Source organism: Chenopodium quinoa, unplaced genomic scaffold (assembly GCF_001683475.1).
Source record: "Chenopodium quinoa cultivar QQ74 unplaced genomic scaffold, ASM168347v1, whole genome shotgun sequence".
Lineage (NCBI taxonomy): Eukaryota > Viridiplantae > Streptophyta > Magnoliopsida > Caryophyllales > Amaranthaceae > Chenopodium > Chenopodium quinoa.
The window spans coordinates 81,014-102,727 of record NW_018742244.1 but is presented as its reverse complement, the minus strand read 5'-3'; the positions used below and the strand labels follow the sequence as shown (position 1 = coordinate 102,727).

The following is a 21,714-nucleotide window of genomic DNA, read 5'->3' as shown; positions in this document are numbered from 1 at the left end:
TTGAGATCATGAACTAGTCCATTTTTTAAAGTAACATGTGTGGGTATAAATGTAAATTGTTGTGGAGTAATAATTTTTTAGAAACCTTATTATTTCAATATGATTTATTATTATAAAAGTTAAATGTACATTACCCTTTTTTAAAAAATTGCCTTTTAGCGGATATGCATTAAACCCCAAAACTACCAAAGCCATTGCATTCTCTAGAAGATTCTAATCAACCCATTGTGAAAGTCTAAAGTGGCGAGTCGTGCGCCCCTCTTTTTTCGAAGCTCTAGCTAGCGACCTCATTGAGGTCCCCTAGAAGCACCCACAATGTATTGTGTATTGAAAATATAGAGAAAAATAAACGGGGCAAACATAAAAGAATGAAGAAAGTATAACGGTTGACCAATAGATCATGTAAATTTTGTATATTATTCTATTGTTCCCTTTCAACTTAAAGAATTCCACTCCACGATTTTGCCGAAAAAGATATATAGTCCATTCAACATAGCTATTTATCACTCATACTAGATACCAAGTTACAAAGTATTAGGAGTGTTATTTACCAACTCTAGAGAGCGAGAAAATAGCTAGATGGATATAGCTTCCTTCTTGATATCAGGAGATCTTGAGATCGATTCTTATCATTCATCTTTGTAACTTTTTAAACACCAAAAAACTATTACCATGCCTAAAAAAGATGTCACTCTTTTAATAGAGTTAGTAATAATACTTAAATACTTTGTAGTATATTCGCATATGATGAGATATTGATATATGAACCTTTAGGTAACATACTAACATTTTATAATTTTATTAGAGTTAAGTAAAATAGTGGGGTCTAAGTTTTTAATTTTTTCACCTTTTAGGACCTATGTTTTTTTTTCACCGTTTGGGACCTCATGTGCAATTTCTGGTGTACATTTAACTAGGTTGGGTTAAATAACTTAGTCCCTTAGTTAAGAACTTAGTTAGTTAGAAAGTTAGTAGAAAAAATAAAAACTTAATCCCCTATAAAACTTAGACCCCTAAAAGCATTTTTCTGACTGATTTGATTGGTGGCCTTCCAAAAAGAGACACATGTGTGCTTGGAGTATTGGAAGTGTATGCAAGAAGCTTCATTTTGGTATAAATTTAAACCGGCCTCATAATCGTATAATCAAATAGGTATAGCTGTTCATATATGCTACGGCTCATTGGTGGCGTACTTTTAATCTACTCTTTTTGGAAAATACACAAAAAAAAAAAATCAATTCTACAAATCCATAAAGTTATACAAAAGTTTTTAGTTTTTATCTTTGATGTATATTGATAGAAGATAAAATTAACAGAGAAATATATTAAACCCTAATGGAATCCAATTTATGATTATTGTGGAGTTACTTTTATTTTATTTTTATTTAGTGAAAAAAGATTTCATAAAAAGATAGTCAAATAACAATTACAAACAATTGTTAAGAAAATAAAATTTCTAACACAAATAATCTAGACTTAAACAATTTTTATCCTATTATACATACAAATAAAAGTACTTCAACCGAAAACAAACTAGTTTTTATTAAATTAGGAAATATTCTCAAACTTTTGTCATAAGATAGTATTTTATATGAGTAAATATTAAAAAGATATAATTTCTTTTTGATGCAAATATTAAAAGATACAATTTTGATATAATTAGGATAATTAATTAAACATACACTACTAAACTTTTGGTGTAATCCCAAGACTTTTATATATACTAAACAAAAAAAATAATGTAGAATTCAATATTATTCAACTTAAGATTTTGCATATGACTCTGTTTATACTCCCTGTATTCTCTAACGACTAATTTTTTTGGATATTGGATTTGTGTTCGTTGAAAAAAATTGTTCCTAATTGCTTTGACAGAATTTATGAAGGGTGTATTTTTTTGCTTTGACAGAATTTATGAAGGGATTATGTTTTTTGGACAATTTTTAATGTTAAGGGACTACGTTTTTACTCAGGTGAGTTAAAGGTGAGTTAAGTTACCGGATTCTTAACTCTAGATCCCAAAAGGTGAACAAAAAAAACTTAGGTCCCAAAAGGTGAAAAAATAAAAAACTTAGACCCCAACAATGTACTTAACTCAATTTTATTAAGTATTAGGTAACATTTTTTTTTTCTTTTATTTGAGGCAAGCTAAGTAAACATAATTTAATGTACAATAATTTACATGTGAATTAATAAGTGGACCAATATATAGTAATATATAGGTGGGATAAGTATATTTATATACAATGGCGTGATTGATCATTGGTTTGAATAATTTAATCGTGCATTTAGATTGACAAAGACATTAGTTGAACCCTTTAATTCGAGTACACGAGTTTAATTTTTTTTATAATCAACGAAGAAGTACGATCTATATGCATGATTGCAAATTGTTGTTGGCAGCTCTAAGGCCTCTAACTATATATCATGCCTATCTTATAACAAATATCTTCAAAGAGACAATTTCAATTATTTAACCGATGTGTTGTTTTATTGTTTATGATATCAATAAATTAGTAAACTTTAATTTGATCGGTAATCAACAGGTTACAATTGATTGTTGTGTATGAAATTAAATTAGGATTCTATATACGTAGTATGAAAAATTGAAAATAATCAAACTTAACTATATAACATTGTACTACTGTACGGAGTAGTTCATAGCTAAAGAGTTGGAGAGGAGATAATAATAAATCAAGATACAAATAAAGTGTTGGTGGACTCGAAATGTTCTCATACGTTTATTTTCAGTTCAATTCAATTAAGTTCAGTTCAATTCAATTCAATTCAGCTTCTAATTTCGTTCTCTTAAACATATTAATTTCATTTCAGTTCATTTCAATTAAGCTCAGTTCAGTTTGTTGATTTCAGTCTATTAGAACATGCCCTTAGTCATGAGGCTGCTTGTTCGATCCCTCGCAACAACAATTAAAAAGGGATCGAAACCTAATCTACTCAAAACTGAGCCCCAAATCTAAATTACCTCAGAGGATGATCTGTTTGGTTTGGAACACCAAAAAAAAAAAAAAAAAAATAAAATAATGGAGAGTTTATAATAGAAGCTATAGGCTATTCCAACATTTGGACCGAAAACCATCGGCCCAAAACTAATATCAGTGTGATTGGCCCAAATTAAGTACAGAGAGATAGAAATACACATGAAAGTATAAAACACATGAACAAACTACATAGCAGTGAAAGTACTAATATAAATTCATTATTCATGTTAGATTTTGTAAATCTATTTTTGGTACTAGTACTCGTATCAGTCATTCAGTCGTATGACGTATTTAAAAACGCGGGGAACAAGAACAATCGAGGGTATATTGGTAATTTGGTATGGTATAGGTGGACTACAACGTGCCAATTTTTTGGAGGCTCTAAACATGCCCCATTTCATTGTACGGCTTTCATATCTTCTATCAACTGTTTATCAAAAGTTATAGATAGAGAAATTTGTAAGGTTGGTGGTAATCGAGTATGTCTGGATTATACTCCAAAAATAAAAAGGCCAAGTACATGGTCAAAGTTGAACATACAAGCAGTGATAAAAGTACTAAGTGGAGCAGCTAAAATAAACGAGGCAAGTATAAATACATGGCTCAATAATTGATTTGAAACTCGAACATTATAACTAGTAATAAGTGATTAAATGAGTGTCACTTTTTTGGGTGATGATTATAGTGAAAATCATTTTATAAAATGATGATTTTTGTTTCAAATTTTCATACATAAAGTTGAAATCATACCTAAAATACGTTTTTTTTTTTAACTTTAAACAAGCAACACACCGACACTTGTGGCAAGAAGGATGAATCAGCCGCATAATGTGTAATTTTATTCAACTGAGTTAACTAGAAAGAGAAACATCGATAGATCCTACCCCAAGTAGTAGATTTAATGACCAAAACAATATACCCCCAATTAACCAACAACTTTTCATGGTATGTGGAACAAATCTAAAAATTTGGTACACAATAGTATGTAAAAATATAAAATTTATGAAATTAAAATTTTTGATACATAATGGTATAATGACTGAGAAGAAAAAAATAAAAATTATGACAGAGTAGACCATAGATAAGAATCGACCCGTTGTTTGAACTCACCAATAGGTATTCTCCTTGTCATCTTTCCTCCCTTGACCCTTTTCTTCCTCTAGGTCACCAGTAGTATAATGACTCAACGATCGAGTCCAATGATACTGTGGCTCCATTAGATTGTTCAAGGGCCAATTAAAAACACAAATAGTTTTCTTTTTGCCCTAATAATCAGACCACTTTGCCCAATCCTTATCATATAATTATACCAATGTCATATTCATTGGCCCCATTATACCTTTTTGCTTTTGATTATGCTCCTCTCATATTTCTTCATTCCTTTCCTTCTAGGGTTACCTCTTCTTCTTGGTTTTCTTTTAAATATGGCAAGATTTAGATTTTGCAAAGATAGCTACCTAGCTCAAAATAAATCTTTCAATTACTTTTCTATTGAGTCTTTCGAAAACAACCTCAGCTCGTTCCTTTTATTACCGTTACTAAACACGTTAACAATTTGTTGTTACTGTTATTGTTATTGTTGTTCTTCTTTGTGGCGGTACTTAGCTTATCCTGAACGCAGTTTTTATGTACTATATCTTTTTCTTTTTTATTTCTTTTTTTTCAAACCCATTAATTAACTTAATTTTTTTCTTTTTCGTGTGTCTAATTATGAATTAATTAATCATAGGAGCCGTCGAGCCGATTAAAAAAACATGGTGAGATCAAGAATACAGATCAAGAAGATAGAAAATATAGCAGCAAGGCAAGTAACATTTTCAAAGAGGAGAAAAGGTCTTATTAAGAAAGCTCAAGAACTTTCAACTCTTTGTGATGCTGAAATTGCTCTCATTGTCTTCTCTTCTTCTGACAAACTCTATGAATTCTCCACTTCAAGGTTTAATTTTTCTCTCTCTCTCCTATTTTTGTTTTTAACTTATTATTTTTTTTAAATTTTATGATTTGCATTTTCATCTATATTTTTGTCTGAAATTTAATTTCTTTATTTATATTCTTAATTAAAAATAAAATAAGAAAAAATCATGAAATGGAGTAGTTGAAGAGGAAATTAAAAGTTGAAAAAACTTTAGAGGAAAATCTGGGAAAAATCAGAATGTATGTAGTATGATGATTTGACCTAATGTGTATACAGTAGAAAATCTGGAAATGAAGCTAGCTAATCTAGGTTTATTTATTTATTTTTTAATTTAATAAGTCCGTACTAGCTACCCTATTGTTCTACAGTACAAAATCTAAGGTTGGATTTGAATCTTCACCTATTACAATTGATAAATTAAGGAGAGCAAAAAAAGAAAAGATCAGATTTTTTTTTGTTTTTTTTTGTTTTTGATAACTATAATATTTATTATGTCTGTAAATATAATTTTTGATTAAAGATTAGTTCACTACTTCACTTCATCTTATTTTAGAAACTTATTTCTTGTTATTGAAGTCATATTAAACTATACCAAAAAGAATCATGTAACACTAGAAAAATTCAAACCCGGAAAGATTGATTTTGATCCAACCAAACCAAAACCGTCTAGGCTTTTTACAATATATCTTGAAAGATTTGATTAGACTATAATAATATTAATGCCTTGTTTAAGGTGAAGAAAGCAGAGCTAAATATGGATGAATATTTAAAAATAAGTTTAAATACTGTAGATCAAATAAGGTATGGTCAATTTAAGACCGGTTAATTAAAAAAAGTATAAATAAGATCAGATAAGTCAAAATTCAACGAAGATAACACTTTAAATCTTTGAACAGACCGGAGTAGTCAAAATGTGCACAACCATTTCTGTTTGTAGAAACATAATTGAATACAGTACTTGATACTGATTCTGGTGTATAGATGTAACTAACAATTTTAATCTTTGTTCTAAAAATAAGGGTGACTCGAGTTATTCAAAGGTATATGAGACACACAGAAAAACTTCCTGATGATGAGCAGCTTGATCCTTATCCTGTGTTTTTGGAGGATGATTGTGCTGTTGTAAGCAAGGAAGTTGAAGACAAAAGGCAAGAATTAAGGTATTTCTTCCTATATTCTGCACTTAGTTTCATAGATCAACATTGCACATTCACGATTAGCTTTTGTTTGATGACAGACGGTTGAAAGGAGAAGATCTAGAAGGGTTAGGTTTTGAAGAACTTGTTAAGCTTGAGAGACAAATTGAGAAAGCTTTTACTTGTGTTCGTCGAATGAAGGTTGGTAAGCTAGCTAGTGAATTTCTACCATAGTTGCATATATATATATATATATATATATATATATATATATATATATATATATATTTGATGTTTAGAGAGCCACAAAGACAGAGGTGAGAATCGATTTCAAGATCTCCTGAAAATTGAGAAGAAATCTCTAACCACTTTAGCTATATATTCCTCACTCGCACCATAGTTGCATATATATTAGTTTAGATACTTGTCACAACACATAATTTAAGATGATTAGTTGCTTTTTGATGTTTTTAATTACATTATAAAATCTAACAATATTTAACACACTTAGGGCCCATTCACATAGACTGAACTGAAAATAAACGTATGAGAACAGACCTTTAATATATATATACAATGACTTAGCTTGATTTTGTATGCTGCTAGTAGAACAATGAGGTTAAAGTTGATTATTTGTGACTTGTAAAGCCATAGATAAGAAAACAGACTTCTTGTCTTCTTGACTAATTGTTTGGTGTTGTTTTCTTAAACACTTGAGCAATCACACATTTTTAATAAGTAGCTAATTAGTTCAAGTAACCGGACTAAAGAAAGGCCAAGAGTGTATTAATGCATTCTTTTCCGAATTATTACATTTTTTCCATACGCGTTTCATTGATAATCAGTGCTTGTTTTCTATTCACCTAAACCTTGTTTTTGTTATTGATTATAGGATGACAAGCTTCTGAGAATGGTCACAGATCTTAAACGAAAGGTGAACTCCTTTTTTCTTGAATTATACTTATACCTATTTTATTTATGTACAAGTATTTTTAAGGCCTTGATTTGTTACAAATGCAAATGAATAAGATTATTAGAACTGTCTAAAAGAAGAAGATATTACATGTTCTTTGGACTGTGGTAGTTTTTTCTGTTGGAGTTGTGGCTAAGAGAAAATTGCATTTTATATGTGTTGGTGTATGTACTTGCAAAATTCTTATATGGCTGTATTATAACAAGCTAAGTCACCTACTTTGTTCAAAACTATGGATGTTGCATACCTAGGGGTAGGTAGGTAAGTTGCCCATGCTCCTATAGTTTTCATCCGGTACATATGCACCAATTACAATTAACACGGATTTTAACTTTTAACTCAGTCGAGTACATTTCCTTGTGATGGCTCATACAATAGTAGATTTTGGTAGTTACATAATCGCAGATTGTTGCTTATATTTTAATTAGTAGATTCTATTAAAAATGTGTGTTTAAGTGGGATATGTTTAAACTTTATTCTAAAAACCTCCAGGAAAACAAATTGATTGAGAACAACAAGGATTTGAATCAGAAGGTAATGTTGTGAATATGTTCAATTACTTTCAGTTAAAAATTTAATCATTTTGTCAAGGCTCATGTTAATATTAATATGTGCAGATTAAGAATGCCATTGAAGGCAAATCACATGCTTCGGGGCAACAACTAGCACTATTTCCTGAGCATAATCACATTCCGAATAATAGTGTTTCTTTTGACACTAATCTTAGACTAGGGTTTATTTAATACCCTTGAATTCAACACTTAATTATTTGCATTTTTTTTAACCCCTTTAATTCAATAAAATAAGGTGAGGTGTATGTATATTTATACCAATAAAATTTGTTCTCTCTATTGTAAACTTCGACCATATTTTTTGTTTAGTTTACGTGTCAATTGTTTGCACTTTGTAGAAAGAGAGGACAACAATAATAATGCAAATGAGATTTGATCCTTGGTTTTGAGTTCGGACAACTAAACTTCAACCACAGGTGTGATTTGAAGTTGCATAATAAATTCTTAGATGTAACATGTAAATCATGTAATAGTGATTAGGAGTACAGGACATTAGGACATACACAATCTTTCATATAGCATATTAGTATGGTCTCATTTTGAAACCTTGCATTGCACATTTGCATGACAGGAAGATATTTATTATGTAAATGTAACGACAATATACATTATAAATGGTACTTCCATCACAAGAATTTTTGCTAAAAAAGTTTTATTTTTCTTGATTTTTTTATTGTTTATTTTTTTTGGGTATAATTTTATTGTTGTTATTTGTCGGATTAATTACTCATACATGTCAATCCGATATGAACCCTAAATCACAACGACTAGAGTTGAGATCCTTATCTATTACCTCCGTTACAGGTTGTGTGCAACGATTTGACATAAAACAGAGAGCGAAAATGTCTAATCGTTGCACATAACCTATAACGGAGGTAGTAATTTTTACTCCGATATACTTTGTATCCATCTTCACAAATATAATTACTCTAGTATTTAACATCTATTATTACGACTAACAATTGATTTTATAATTACGTTTTGTCAAACATGAGTACATGACTACTAATCTACTACTATAGGTCCATAGTTTGGGGGGATCAGCCTCAAATTAGAGGTGGTAAATTTAAAAGATAATGAGTAAATAGGGTGGTAAAACGGCTGATTTGACGCCAAACATTCAAAGGGATATAGGTCATTTTTGGCATTTGAGAATTTTCCTCAACTTTTCATGATGTAACGCTTTTTTCGTTACACCCCGTTTTTCTTCTATTTTCCTACACCATTTCTTTCTTTGTTTTTTTTGGATTACATCAATTAATCCAAATTACTAATCCTTAATTCCTCAACAAGTCAACAACATAATTACAGTTTTAATCCTATCATTAATTGATTCTCTGAGTTTAATTAATAATTAATTGAAAGTGAGATAAAAGCTGAATTGGTAATCATGGATGAAGAGTACGATGTAATTGTTCTTGGTACTGGTCTTAAGGAATGCATCCTCAGTGGTCTTCTTTCCGTTGATGGCCTTAAAGTAATTCTCTATAACCTTTCAACTTCAATTTATCTTCGATGTTATTGTTGTCGTTATTATTTGTTAATGGACCAACTCAACCAAGACTCTATCATTATTATTGTCATTTTGATGTAATTGTTTCCTGGAGTTTTTTTTTTTTTATTTGTAGTTTTACTGGGGTAATGATGTAAGTGGATTTGAAATTCTTAATGTACAATCATATTTTTTGTAAGGCCTTATAATTTTAAAAGACAAAAAGGGGTATGATTTAGAGTATCCAACTTTATTAATGGCGGAACATTTTTAAGGGTATTGGAGTAATGTTAAAGTTAATATTGATTGACACAATTTTTTTTTTTTTTAAATATCAATTTGTAAAGCTTAAAATTACCTTTTTTTGGATGAAAAATCATAATGTATATGATAAAACAATAGAAAAACTTTTACATAAGTTTAAATGAAATCATGAACATTTTAAAATTAAATTCTTTATTTGGACTTGAAACAGGTCTTACATATGGACAGGAATGACTATTATGGAGGAGCTTCAACTTCTCTCAATCTCAATCAGGTAAATTTCCCAATACACCTTAATAATGTCCCCTAATCGCGTGATTATACATAATACACATATAACAGGTTGTACCATCTACGTGTTACAATCTCACTCATTTGTTCACATGGGGCTCCCTAAAATGATAAAATGAGTAAAAATTAGTTCTAGTTGTACCATTTATGAAGTCGAATGTAATGAAGTCAACATTTTCTTTACGAAATGCAAATTCCCTTTAACATTTATGTTTAGGCACCAATAATAATTCTTTACTGCTTCTGAAATAGCTTTGGAAGCGCTTTAGGGGTGATGACAAGCCTCCGGAAAGCTTAGGTCCAAGCAAAGAGTACAATGTTGACATGATACCTAAGGTACGTACGTACCATCATTTTAATTAAACACGTACGTACATCAATTTTAATCATCTAACCTAATAAAATTCTTCGTAAACATGTAATAAACATGTAACATGTTCGTAATCTTTGCTACTTTGTATATGTTAAGTTATTTATTATCGCGCTCATTTTACATGTAGTTCATGATGGCGAATGAAGTATTGGTTCGTATACTCATCCACACCGATGTCACTAAATATCTTAATTTTAAGGCAGTGGATGGTAGCTTTGTGTACAACAAAGGCAAGGTACATTATACAAAAATTTTCCTGATGTTGTGTTACTTCATGAAAAATGTCGAAATTCTAACTTAAAATGGTTCTTGCAGATTTACAAGGTGCCTGCTACAGATGTTGAAGCTCTGAAGTCCCCTTTGATGGGGCTTTTCGAAAAGAGACGAGCTAGAAAGTTCTTTATTTATGTGCAAGATTATGAAGATAATGATCCTAAGTCTCACGAAGGGTTGGATTTGAACAAGATTACTGCAAGAGATCTTATTTCGTAATATTTCATCCTTCACTTTGATTTTTGAATTCTGTTCTTTTGTCTATGAAAGCTGTGACTATTAGTCTAAGGAAATGTTAATTAATAGCTCTAATGTTAATAATATTGTTAATGAAAAAGCGCAAATAGCCATATTTGCCTAAATTTTTTCCTTGTTTGGTGTAGAAAATATGGGTTAGAGGATGATACAATTGATTTCATTGGTCATGCCTTGGCACTTTATCTGGATGATAGTTACTTGGATCAACCTGCCATAGATTTCGTGAAGAGAATGAAGGTGACACTCGTGCCCCTTTTCGAGCACTAATTTACTCATTTTGTATGTATGAACTCATTTCTCATGTATAAGCAACATAATCATGGATTTACATTTGCATAGAAAAACCTGTTCAGGTTGTCATTAAAAAGCTCATTCTGCTCATAGGAGCTTACTTCTTTCCCTAGCAAGGTTAATATGCATGTATAGTGTTTGTGTCATGCGCGTGTTCATCTGACTTTACACGGTCTAAGAACTGATGCTACCGTTAAAGAATTTGCTTGGTTATGCTGAATTTTGTATGCTATCTTATTAGATTTATTGGTGTTTATGCAATATGAATGTTTTGGATTTCTGTTTTCAGATACTTAATTGTAATGTTTCTGACTTTGAGTGACTAATGTGAATTTGCTGCTAATCATATTGGACTTTTGTTTTGAAAGTTATATGCAGAGTCTTTGGCTCGATTTCAAGGAGGATCTCCTTACATCTATCCACTGTATGGACTTGGAGAATTGCCTCAGGTAACTAAGCCTTTTTTTTTTTTTTTTTTTTTTTTTGTTTTCCTGCCATGATATTTTGTATGTTATTCTCCCACATGACACAGCTCTGATGTTCTCTGCTTTCCCTGACAGGGATTTGCTCGTTTAAGCGCAGTTTATGGTGGAACCTACATGCTCAACAAGCCAGATTGTTCGGTATCTATTGTGCTACAACATTTGTTCTTTGAGTAACATCATTTCGAGGAAAATTTGTGTGTATCTAGTCTGAATGAAAGATAATATACTGTATAGAGTGTGATATTCTTTTGGATGACAGGTAGTTTTTGATGATAGTGGGAAAGCAATTGGAGTATCCTCTGAAGGAGAAACTGCTAAATGCAAGAAAATTGTTTGTGATCCATCATATCTACCTGATAAGGCAAGCTCTCAAAATGAAACATATTTATGCCATTATGTTAATTTTCTTATTCAAGATAAAGTGCAAATATTCTGATCATTCTTAAGGGACATTTGATGAGACATATAATTTCGATATGTATTCTGTTTTTGGGTGTAACAGGCATGTAAGGTTGGAAGAGTAACGCGTGCTATATGTATAATGAGTCACCCAATCCCAGAAACCAAAGATTCACACTCAGTTCAGGTGATCCTGCCACAGAAGCAACTTGGTCGAAAATCAGACATGTATGTGAAATCTGAAATCATTTTGCTCATCAATTCAATTTCCTGTGTTGCAAAGGCAGTTTGTAGTACTTCTATATTGTGTACTATGACTATTATCTCATAGAGTTATGATATACGAGTAATTTCTACCCAAGTTCAAGTCACAACTAAAATGAGTGCCGATAATTAAGGCTCAATAAGTTCTAATAAGGAAAAACAAGTTTGTACAAGAGCTAATAAATTCAGACAACATATTTTCAAGTGGAAAGAATGATGCCTAATTGTCCTGTGTAGATAAGTATATGACCATTCTAATATTAACTGGTATTTTTTCAGGTATGTATTCTGCTGCTCTTACACTCATAATGTTGCTGCTAGTGGGAAACACATTGCATTTGTTACAACTGAAGCTGAGACTGATAACCCAGAGGCTGAGCTAAATCCTGGCATCGATCTTCTTGGACCGGTAGATGAGATATTTTTCGATACATATGATAGATATGAGCCTACAAACCAGCCTGAATCTGATAGCTGCTTCATATCTACTGTAAGTTCTAAACCTGACAGACAACCTGTATAATACTATAACAGCATTCTTAGCTTATTGTTTAGAGTAAGAGATTTTAATTTGTTATACGTAATTAAGCAGTACATATACTGATTGAACTTCCTGCAGAGTTATGATGCAACAACACACTTCGAGTCTACTGTGAAGGATGTGATCGCGCTGTACAGCAAAATTACTGGAAAGGTGAATGTTCTACCAATTTCATTGTCATTGTTAACCACTGTCTGTGTTATTGTGTGTGCTCGCGCATTCGTTTGTTCTTTGTTCATGTGGTCTGTAACATGTCTCAGGAACTTGATCTCACTGTGGACCTCAATGCTGCAAGTGCTACTCCTGAAGAATGAGTGGTTTCTTAAGTAATATTGGCTATTTGTGGTGTTTAAAAGCTAGCATAAAGTACTCAAAGATCGCTTAGCCTACCATTTTTTTCAATTGTCCTTCCTCCTTTTGCTAGATAAAGTGTATGTTCAATTTTTTTTGATGTATCTGTAAAACTTAAGTTTTGCTAAATTAATGTACTGCAACTTTATTATGTACTACATTTTTGTAACAAATTAGATCATACAAGCGAGTGCATGATATGCATCCCGTTTTCTAAATAGCATATCGTTCAAAAAAAGAACACTAAATTAAAAATAGAAAAAACATACCTCTACTTCATCATATGTGTTTCATGTTCTTTTGATCAGAATATTAATGTAGCCTTTTATCACAAATTCGTGCTCTTTTTTTCACTTTAGTGTTTTCGAACTATTTGTGATTTTACTTTGAATTACAAGTCATTTTGAGAGCATATGCATCATGCTTTCAAGCGAAAGATTTAAGTGTTGTTCTCAATTATAAAAATTAACATCATAAAGTTGTTACGTGAATATTTTCCAAGTAATTTTTACTTAAACATAGCTCATGTTAAAATTTGAGAGTGAATGGTAGATTAAGTGGTAAGAGCTTTATTCCCAATTCTATGAAATCTTAAAATTAATTCTCATCACCAATCGCCCTTGTACTTCTCTAAACACCCAATAAATATAAAAACATGACCAATTTTCCAATCATCTCTAATTTTTATGGGATCTTAATTTCGCAATTAGAAATAATTATCCACCTTTTATATGGAGTATACAGTTAAAAATTTCGATCATATAAGATAACTACACCGTAAAAAAAATCCATAACCAATAAAGCCAAAAGTCATTTACCAAACATTTATGTATCCGATATTAACATTTGACGACCTACCATTTTGGAGGTTGAGCGTAGGAAGTAAGCCCAGAAAATTGGGGAAGAAGAGAGAGAATATGGGAGATGAAAGGGTCAAAACAGAAGTTCTGCAAACCATAAATTTGTTCCAAGTTCTTCCCAAATTGGTTGTCTTTGATCTCGATTATACTATCTGGCCTTTCTACTGGTATACTTTCTTCACTTTTTTTGTAATAAAACTTGTTTATCTTTTGACTTTCATTGTATAATCAAATTATGAAATTACAAATAACTCAAAGTAAGAATTTTGCTCTATAATTTCTCATTTTTAGTTATAATTCTTTCTCTTTGCATTGATTCCCTCATTTTATTTTTAATTTAACTTCTTATTATCAGATTATTGGAAATCTTGCTAATTGTTAAATTGCCGACTAATATTAGTGCTTCAATTTTTATTTTTTTTTTTCATATGTTTGCTTCATTTTAGAGAACTATAATCTGAGAAGTTGAATGTTATTCTGATAGGAAAGTTATGAACTTCTTGTATCATAACATTTTTTTTTACTATATTTAATATTTATAATCCTACATGACAACTTTACAACTTAATGTTCCTAGGATGCAAACCCTTCAGATTAAGGAATGCTAAAACTAATCACTTATTAATGTGTTTTGGTTGAAAACGGAATATAGGAAAGTTATTGTGGAGTTGTAGGTCGATTGGTTCATGTGACTAGTTAGTGGTTCAGAATAACATTCATAACAGTTGTTTCAAGTGACCAAATGGAAGAGCACATCTGATTTGTGACATAAGAATCTTTTTTTTTTTTTTTTGGTGCTTACAGAGCCAAAACGCCGGGGTGAGAATCAATCCCAACATCTCCTGGAATCTCTAACCACTTGAGTTATCCCTCACTCTCGTGACATAAGAATCTTTGGTGTGAATTTTATTTTGTTCACCCCCTTGTTGGGAAGTTTGGAGGGGGGGGGGGGGGAGTCGGGGCGAGGGCGTAGAGTGTGAAAGTTTTCTGTAGTTAGCAATGGAAAAGGTAAGGGATAACCTAGCTTTCGAATCATGATATGACAATGATGTATCCAGCAGCTAAGGTTTGTATTCTCCATTGGCTTCTCAATACATTGTTTCCTAGTGGGTGGCACTAACAGAAAGAAGGAAAGAGAGCTTGGGGAAAGGGGGACAAATAAATAGCATTCTCCATTTCTTTTGACTACAGAGAATCTAATATTGAAGATGGTTTTGTTAGGGCAATTGGCAACTTGGAATTCGATAAGCTATAAATTGTTTCTTTCCTGGTTTGGAGGGTTCTCTTACAGTACTACTAAGTAATTGCTTGATTTGTATATTCGCCCTGTATGGTATTGGTTAAACCTTTATTCTAGAAATATATGCAAGGCATTTTTCTGTCCTAATTTTTGTATCTTGGTTTGTTTCCACCTTTGATATTTGGTATGTATAATATAAGTAACTATATTCAAGAATGAAAGATAGCCAGTGTGCAAACTTTTTCATTTTTGTGCTTTAGAAAACATATCTCACTAAGACGCTAAGTAATTAATACGAAGTATTTCAGTGAGGCATTATTATCCTTTGCATAATGCCCTTCTGCTTCTCTTTTGGACCAGTGTCTACTCTGTTCTTCTCATTTTAGCATTCTATATCTCATATCAGATCAGAATAGCACAACATATACAGGGTTCTTTACCTGGGGTGGAGGATAAAGATCACTATGTATCGGATCTAAATGTCTTCTAATGTCCTACTTTTGTGATTATGTGCATGCTCGGTGTTGACAATTTTAAAATTAGATAGACATTTAGTAATTTTTTTCCTGATTTTTATCACAGTGAATGCCGCTCCAAAAGAGAAATGCCATCATTGTATCCTCATGTAAAAGGTATATTGTATGCTCTGAAGGACAAGGGTATTGATGTTGCTATAGCTTCTAGATCACCAACTCCTGACATAGCCAAGACATTTCTTGACAAGTTAGGCATCCAGTCAATGTTTGTTGCTCAGGTGAGAGTGAAATAATATTTTGTCCAATTCCGTCTTCAATACTGGTATTATGTTCATTGCATAGTTGTCTGATTAAATGGTCAAAGATAAATTACTAGGAGAATATGTGCTCTTTCTCACAATTATTAGTTTTCTCCTCTGTTAACCTAGGAAATTTTTTCCAGTTGGACACACAAGACGGAACACTTTCAGAGAATTCATAGGAGGACAAGGATCCCCTATACTGACATGCTTTTCTTTGATGATGAAGATAGGAACATTAAAGCGGTAAAGTTTTTGCCTCATCTCATTCTTTTACTCACTTCTTTGTACATTATATGATCAAATTTCTTAAGTAATTGAGGTTTGTTTATGTTTTAAATCCAGATTAATAATATGGGTGCGACAAGCATATTGGTTGATAATGGGGTTAATCAGCAAGCATTTCGACAAGGTTTGGTGGAGTTTTCTCAAAAATCTAAGGCTTCTGATAAAGCAGGGTCGTCTGGAAAGAACAAGAAGAAGTGAATTGTCTGTTCTTAGTGAGCTAAATCCAACCCTCAGATTTAATAGAAGGGCGATGGGAGAATTGGAGCTGTCATTTTGTATCAACTTACAGCGTTGACATCTTGACAATATTGATTTGTGACTTGAAATTGCTATGAAGCACTGGTATTATTTTTTTTTTGTTACAGAGGAATGCAATTATATTATTTGACCAGAAGAAAAAAAACAATTCTACTATACTGCAAAGTCTGCTACTATGTGTAAAACATGAGCAATGATTTCCAATGGATAGAGCGTTTGTGACAAAGCCTTGCTATTTTTCCAGAGCTCTTGTAGTTGTTTATGTTGTGGCTTGTTTTAACCACTAGCAAATTTGATTAAGCAACAAGTACAGATGCATTCATTTAATTGTAAAATTCTCGTTCAAATATTGATACAAGTGAAAAACATGTTCTTGTTACCATTAAGTGCTGACAACAACTATCCAGTAACTTGTTATACAGATAAGGCATTGAAAGAATGACTTAAAAATTTCGTATCAGAAGCTAGTAAGCTACTAATGGTTAATCTCACGTAGTGGTGATCTATCACGGGTTGCTTCGACTTCCTTCTTCATTTCTATAAGCACAGAGTCAGAAATTCTATTTGATATTACATCAAGGTCATCAACTGATGTCAAAATATCATCCAAATCAGAAGTCTGCAACAATTTTCTCAACATTCCCTCAAGCTTTACATCTTCTGAACAAAAATGGCCAACTTGCTCACAGATTTCTTCAGAGTACATGAGCAGGTTATCCCGTTCAGAAGACAGCCTTTTGATGCTAGTTGTAGCAACCTCTTTCTCTTGTTTGAGTTCTTCCATGAGTTCTTTCCACTTATCATGTTCCTCCTTTAACTTGTTTGACAATTTCTCGGTGTCCAGCTTCTTAAACTCTAACTGAGCTTCAAGCTCTTTAGCTGATTGTTTTGAGTGAAGTAAAGAATCCTCTTGAAGCAAAATCCTTCCATGCAGAGTACTGACCTCGTTTTTCAGTCCTTCAATTGCATCATTCTTCATTTTCACTTCAGTCTTCACGTGGGATTCAGACTTCTGTAAAGCATCTTGAAGTGCAACAATCTTAACCACGTTTTCTATACCTTGTGAGAAGGTATAGAGAACCAATTCCATGAAATCCTGTTGTAAAGATGAAGCAAAACTCTGGATACACCTTAACTGCTCATCCTTTTCTTCTGTGATGGTCCTACACAATTCTTTCTTTTCAAGTTCATACTCGTTTTTTGCTTGTAGCCTGGCAGATTCAGCTGCTATTGATTCCCTTTTCACGGATTGTTCCTCCAATGCTTCAATCTCTTTTTGAAGGTATCTAACTGCAGCATCCCTTTCTGCTGTGATGGTCTTACTCAGCTCTTCCTTTTCAAGTTTGTACTTGTACTCTGCTTCTAGCTTGGCAGATTTAGCTGCTTCTGATTCCCTTCTCATGGATTGTTCTTCCACTGCTTCTATCTCTTTTTGAAGGTTTTCAACTATGGCATCTCTTTCTTTTAGGATTTTGACATAGTGCTCGCCTTTCTTGTAAGCTTCTACCACCTCCAATTTCATTGCCTCTGTAGCTGCTTCTTTTTGCATCAACTTTTGATCAAGAGAATCAATATTTTGCTGGAGATCCATAATTTTCTGCTCTTCTTCTTTCAATTTGCTTTGCAAAGCACTGTTCTCTTTTTTAAGACATTGTTCTGTCTCAACTTTTTCAAGAAGGGACTTCTCCATTTGCTTAAAGGCCTCCTGGCTTTGTTCAAGGCAAGTTCTAAAGCTTTCTGCTTTAGATTTCCATAATTGCAGTTCCATCTCTGTTTGTGTAGCCTCACTTATCTTTGCAGCCAATTCAGAATTCGACTTTTCTAGAGCAGTGGAAAGATTTTTGAGAGAAACCTCCATCTGACTAACTTGTTCTTTCAAGTGCAGTTGGCAGTTTGATGACTCTTCAAGCATCTTTTTGTGCTCTGCAAGAGTGCATTCCAAAAAGTTACTACGCTCTTCCAATAGCTTTATTGATTCCAGCTTTTCAGCCATCATTGCAATCTCCTGATGCGCCTGTGCCCCATGAGCTTGGTCTTCCACAGGAGAGCAATCTCCCATCTCTAAACGCTGAGCAGAAACCGCAATCTTTTCTCCTTTTTCTTTGTTGAATGCTTTAATCTGATCCTCTGACTTGAAGAGCTTTGAGTAAGCATCAGAAAGTTCTGACTTCATCATCAAGAGCAGAATGGATGTTTCTTCACCTGAAACCTTCATTGCAGAGTGACAATCATCTAATTGCATCTTCAGTTGCTTTAGCTGTTCACCTTGCCTCTTTAACTCAAATTCATAACACTTTGTATCTTCGATCAGCTTCTCCATTTTGAATGTCCATTCAGCTTCTTTTTCCTTCAAAGCCAAAGAACAATTGCCGTGCACCAGCTCCAACTCTTTCAGCTTGTTGCGAATCTTATTGAGAGATGGGTCCACTTTTCTCTTGTTAATTTGAGCTTCCCTTAGCTCTTTCAAAGATCCAAGGAGCTCCTTGTTCTCTTGCTCAAGGTGAGTAGTCCTGTACTCCATCTCCTTCAATAGTATCTCTTTTGTCCCAAGAGAGTTCCTCAAAACTGCTATATCTTCATCACGTTTTGTGCTGAGGCTTTCAAACTTTTCTTTTACATCCTCATACTCTGATAAAACATTTTCAAAGCGCTGTTTTGATTCTGACAATTGAACGTCCAATGCCTTCCTTCGGCTTTCTTCATGTGCCAGAGCTTGATTGCACATCTTTAGACGGGTTTCAAGGCTTTCGGTGATTCTAATTTGAGAATCCAATTTGAACTGCAATGCTGTCATCTCATCCAACATATTCGATTTTTCAGATGCCCATTCCTTCTTGCTGGACTGGAACAGGTCTTGAAGCCGCTTGTGAGCTTCTTCAAGATGTTGGAACTGCTCTTTCTTCCATTTCAGTTGATCTTGGACACTCATGCTTTGCTCCTCCAATTTCGATATAACTTCCTCTCGGTGCATCAATTCTCTTCCTGCTTTGGCTTTTTCTTCTGCTTGAGAAAGCTTCCGCTGTGATTCTGATAGAAGGGCTTTCAAACCTTCATTCTCTTTACTGCAAGCACAAAGCTTCTTCTCCAATTCATCACTTCTTCCTGTTGCTTCCTCTAAAGCTGACACCAATTTTCTGTTTTCCCCTTCCAACTTCTGCACTTTCTCACCAGAATCCATCCGAATCTTATCATTCACAGAACTGATTTGCTTAAGTGATGATTCCACTTCAATCAATTTGGATTTGACCTCTCCATAAAGCTGTCTCAATTCGGCCAACTCCTCTGATTTTTCATTCAGTTCCTTTGCCTGCTTATCAATCTGCAACTTAGCTTCTTGACTTTTCGCTTGTTGGTCTGAGTGAGCTCTCCTTAGACTCTCAGCAAGTTCAGCTTTGACTCGATATTCTTCCTTCAGCCTCTCTAATTCTGCTTTTGATTCTTCCAATTCCTTGTACACTCCATCCATTTTGCTTTGATTAAATTGAACTGCTCCAATTATTGCTTCAGTAATATACTAATGTTGACGATTTTTCATTAACCTGAGTCGATGAACAAATAACCACATTATATGTATGGCAAAGTAAAAGAGAAGGGTGTCATTAAAAAACAACTAATGAGCTGCTGCTTGACAAGAGCGTACTGAATCAAGATTTCATAGACAAGCAAAGAAGCTCTTGCAAGGCAAAGAAGCAGTAGTAGTACAACAAAAAAATCAGAAACTGTTTTTGCTAGCATGTATGTGCGAGCATTTGTGTGTGACTTGCAGAAATGCGCTCACAAACACAGAAGGAACGAAGAAAGAAATCGAAGAAATTATAAAGATTTAACAACACGAGGTAAATGAGCCTCGTCTCAGTATTTGAAACTTGTATAAACTAAAACCATTTGAAACTTGTATGCAAAGTAGGATAAGAGAAACAAACTGTTAAACTCAATGTTCAGCTCAAATAGGCAGGTTTCCAAGAAAACTGAAACATACAACTACAATTCGCCGTAGTGGTAAGTCTTTGGGTAGTACTCCGTATTTAGAACCTCAAATCAAATCCCGTCTATAGTATTATCGCATTAGGTGCCAGTACAATTGCTATAAATCTTGTGTTTCTACCCCTCATATAAATTTTTCAATTGGTCAAACATTATACTGTATAACATGTAGAATCATTCACTTCGAATAAAAATTATAAATAAATAAAAATTGGCTAATCTAATATTTCTTTAATTATGTGCACTACAAAGTACTAAGCTTTCAAAGATTTCACCATTAACAGGTCATCCATCATTCATCTTCATAAAAATCCACCATCAATTTCGGAATTTCCCCACATTTTTATGGAAAAAAAAAAATCAAAAAACCCCTTACCCTTTTATTAACCCCCCAAATTAAAAACCCTAGAGTTAATCATCATAATAGAAATTTGTGACCTTTAGAAATCATTTATAAACAACAATCCAAAACAAGAATTTAAGGAGTACTAATTATAAAGCACAAAGCTAAGATAAAATGCAAGAATAAATTAAACTAAAATCAATAAACATAGACATACTACAGAAGATTAGGGTTTTTTCGTGAGCGTAATTACAGAAAAATGCAAGAGAGCGGAAGAGAACCTGGGAGGAGCAATGCGTAGTGGTGAATCTGGGTGAACAAAGAGAGATTTGAGTTTGAGGAGAGAGAGATAGAGAGAGAGCGGGAGTGTTTGGTTTAAATTTTGAGTACGGCTATAACTTCTTTATTGTACTCTGTATTTTTTTTTAAAAAAAAAGTAGTTTTTTTTTTTTTTTTTTTTTTTTATTTATTCAAATGAGGAAAGTACAACAAAAGTAGTAAGAGAAAGAAGAAATTTTTTGGAAGAAGACCTATGTGAGGAACTTTTTTAATATTCCGTTTTGAAAAAACGTCAATAATACTGTTTAGGGGGAAATTAGGGATCTTATTTATTTAAGGTGAGGATCGAACCCCTCTCATTGATTCTCTAGTTACGATAGGCATATTTAGCTCATTATATTATAGGATAAGTTGTTAAATCTTGAGTGAAATTATGTTACTAATTTGTATCATCATACTACTAAAATTAAGGTTGGCCAAGTGATTAGAACTTAGAGGCCCTCCTTCCACCCTCGTGTCTAAGGGATTTTTTGCTAATGTAACTGCTAGACACAGTGGTTTATTAGTTTATTACTACTGTGCATGTTTTAAATGAACACACCCATTTCTTTGGAAAGACGAGACATGCCTTCATCAAATGAAGATCACCATAAATTGTCATGTCTGATGAGATGAGATAGAATAGCTGAGGCTCATAAGCTCATTGTTTTGGCCACAAAGGCAAGAAAAGGCCTGTAAGGCTGTAACTACTTTTATTTGGTTGTCCAAAACAAATAGCACCCTGGCTGACTATGATGGAAATTACTCCGT

The 21,714-nt window shown here is 32.9% G+C and overlaps 4 protein-coding genes across 5 annotated transcripts; 3 read left to right on the top strand and 1 right to left on the bottom strand.

Moving 5' to 3' along the window:
- Nucleotides 1-4,392: 4,392 nt before the first annotated feature.
- LOC110737577 (MADS-box protein AGL24-like) lies at nucleotides 4,393-7,974 on the top strand. Of its 2 annotated transcripts, none has more exons than XM_021917921.1 (7): nucleotides 4,393-4,627; nucleotides 4,729-4,935; nucleotides 5,934-6,074; nucleotides 6,152-6,251; nucleotides 6,943-6,984; nucleotides 7,516-7,557; nucleotides 7,641-7,974. In XM_021917921.1, exons 2-7 carry the CDS (start codon nucleotides 4,754-4,756, stop codon nucleotides 7,764-7,766), a joined length of 633 nt encoding a protein of 210 aa, XP_021773613.1. In that variant the 5' UTR covers nucleotides 4,393-4,627; nucleotides 4,729-4,753; the 3' UTR covers nucleotides 7,767-7,974. The 2 variants fall into 2 exon arrangements, with proteins under 2 accessions (XP_021773613.1, XP_021773608.1); XM_021917916.1 differs by having other exon boundaries at nucleotides 4,394-4,596.
- A 1,080-nt stretch (nucleotides 7,975-9,054) lies between these two features.
- On the top strand, nucleotides 9,055-13,155 carry LOC110737570 (guanosine nucleotide diphosphate dissociation inhibitor At5g09550-like). Its single transcript, XM_021917912.1, has 12 exons — nucleotides 9,055-9,625; nucleotides 9,895-9,978; nucleotides 10,143-10,250; nucleotides 10,331-10,503; nucleotides 10,672-10,783; nucleotides 11,206-11,286; nucleotides 11,398-11,460; nucleotides 11,582-11,683; nucleotides 11,825-11,949; nucleotides 12,265-12,475; nucleotides 12,605-12,679; nucleotides 12,787-13,155. Exons 1-12 carry the CDS (start codon nucleotides 9,572-9,574, stop codon nucleotides 12,838-12,840), a joined length of 1,242 nt encoding a protein of 413 aa, XP_021773604.1. The 5' UTR covers nucleotides 9,055-9,571; the 3' UTR covers nucleotides 12,841-13,155.
- A 565-nt stretch (nucleotides 13,156-13,720) lies between these two features.
- Nucleotides 13,721-16,524, top strand: LOC110738012 (magnesium-dependent phosphatase 1-like). Its single transcript, XM_021918372.1, has 4 exons — nucleotides 13,721-13,904; nucleotides 15,560-15,731; nucleotides 15,882-15,998; nucleotides 16,098-16,524. The coding sequence occupies exons 1-4, from the start codon at nucleotides 13,795-13,797 to the stop codon at nucleotides 16,236-16,238; spliced, it is 540 nt and encodes a 179-aa protein (XP_021774064.1). The 5' UTR covers nucleotides 13,721-13,794; the 3' UTR covers nucleotides 16,239-16,524.
- Nucleotides 16,525-16,721: 197 nt separating this feature from the next.
- LOC110738002 (uncharacterized protein At4g38062-like) lies at nucleotides 16,722-21,684 on the bottom strand. Its single transcript, XM_021918366.1, has 2 exons — nucleotides 20,907-21,684; nucleotides 16,722-19,837 (listed from the first exon to the last, which is right to left on the bottom strand). Exon 2 carries the CDS (start codon nucleotides 19,762-19,764, stop codon nucleotides 16,774-16,776), a length of 2,991 nt encoding a protein of 996 aa, XP_021774058.1. The 5' UTR covers nucleotides 19,765-19,837; nucleotides 20,907-21,684; the 3' UTR covers nucleotides 16,722-16,773.
- Nucleotides 21,685-21,714: the final 30 nt, after the last annotated feature.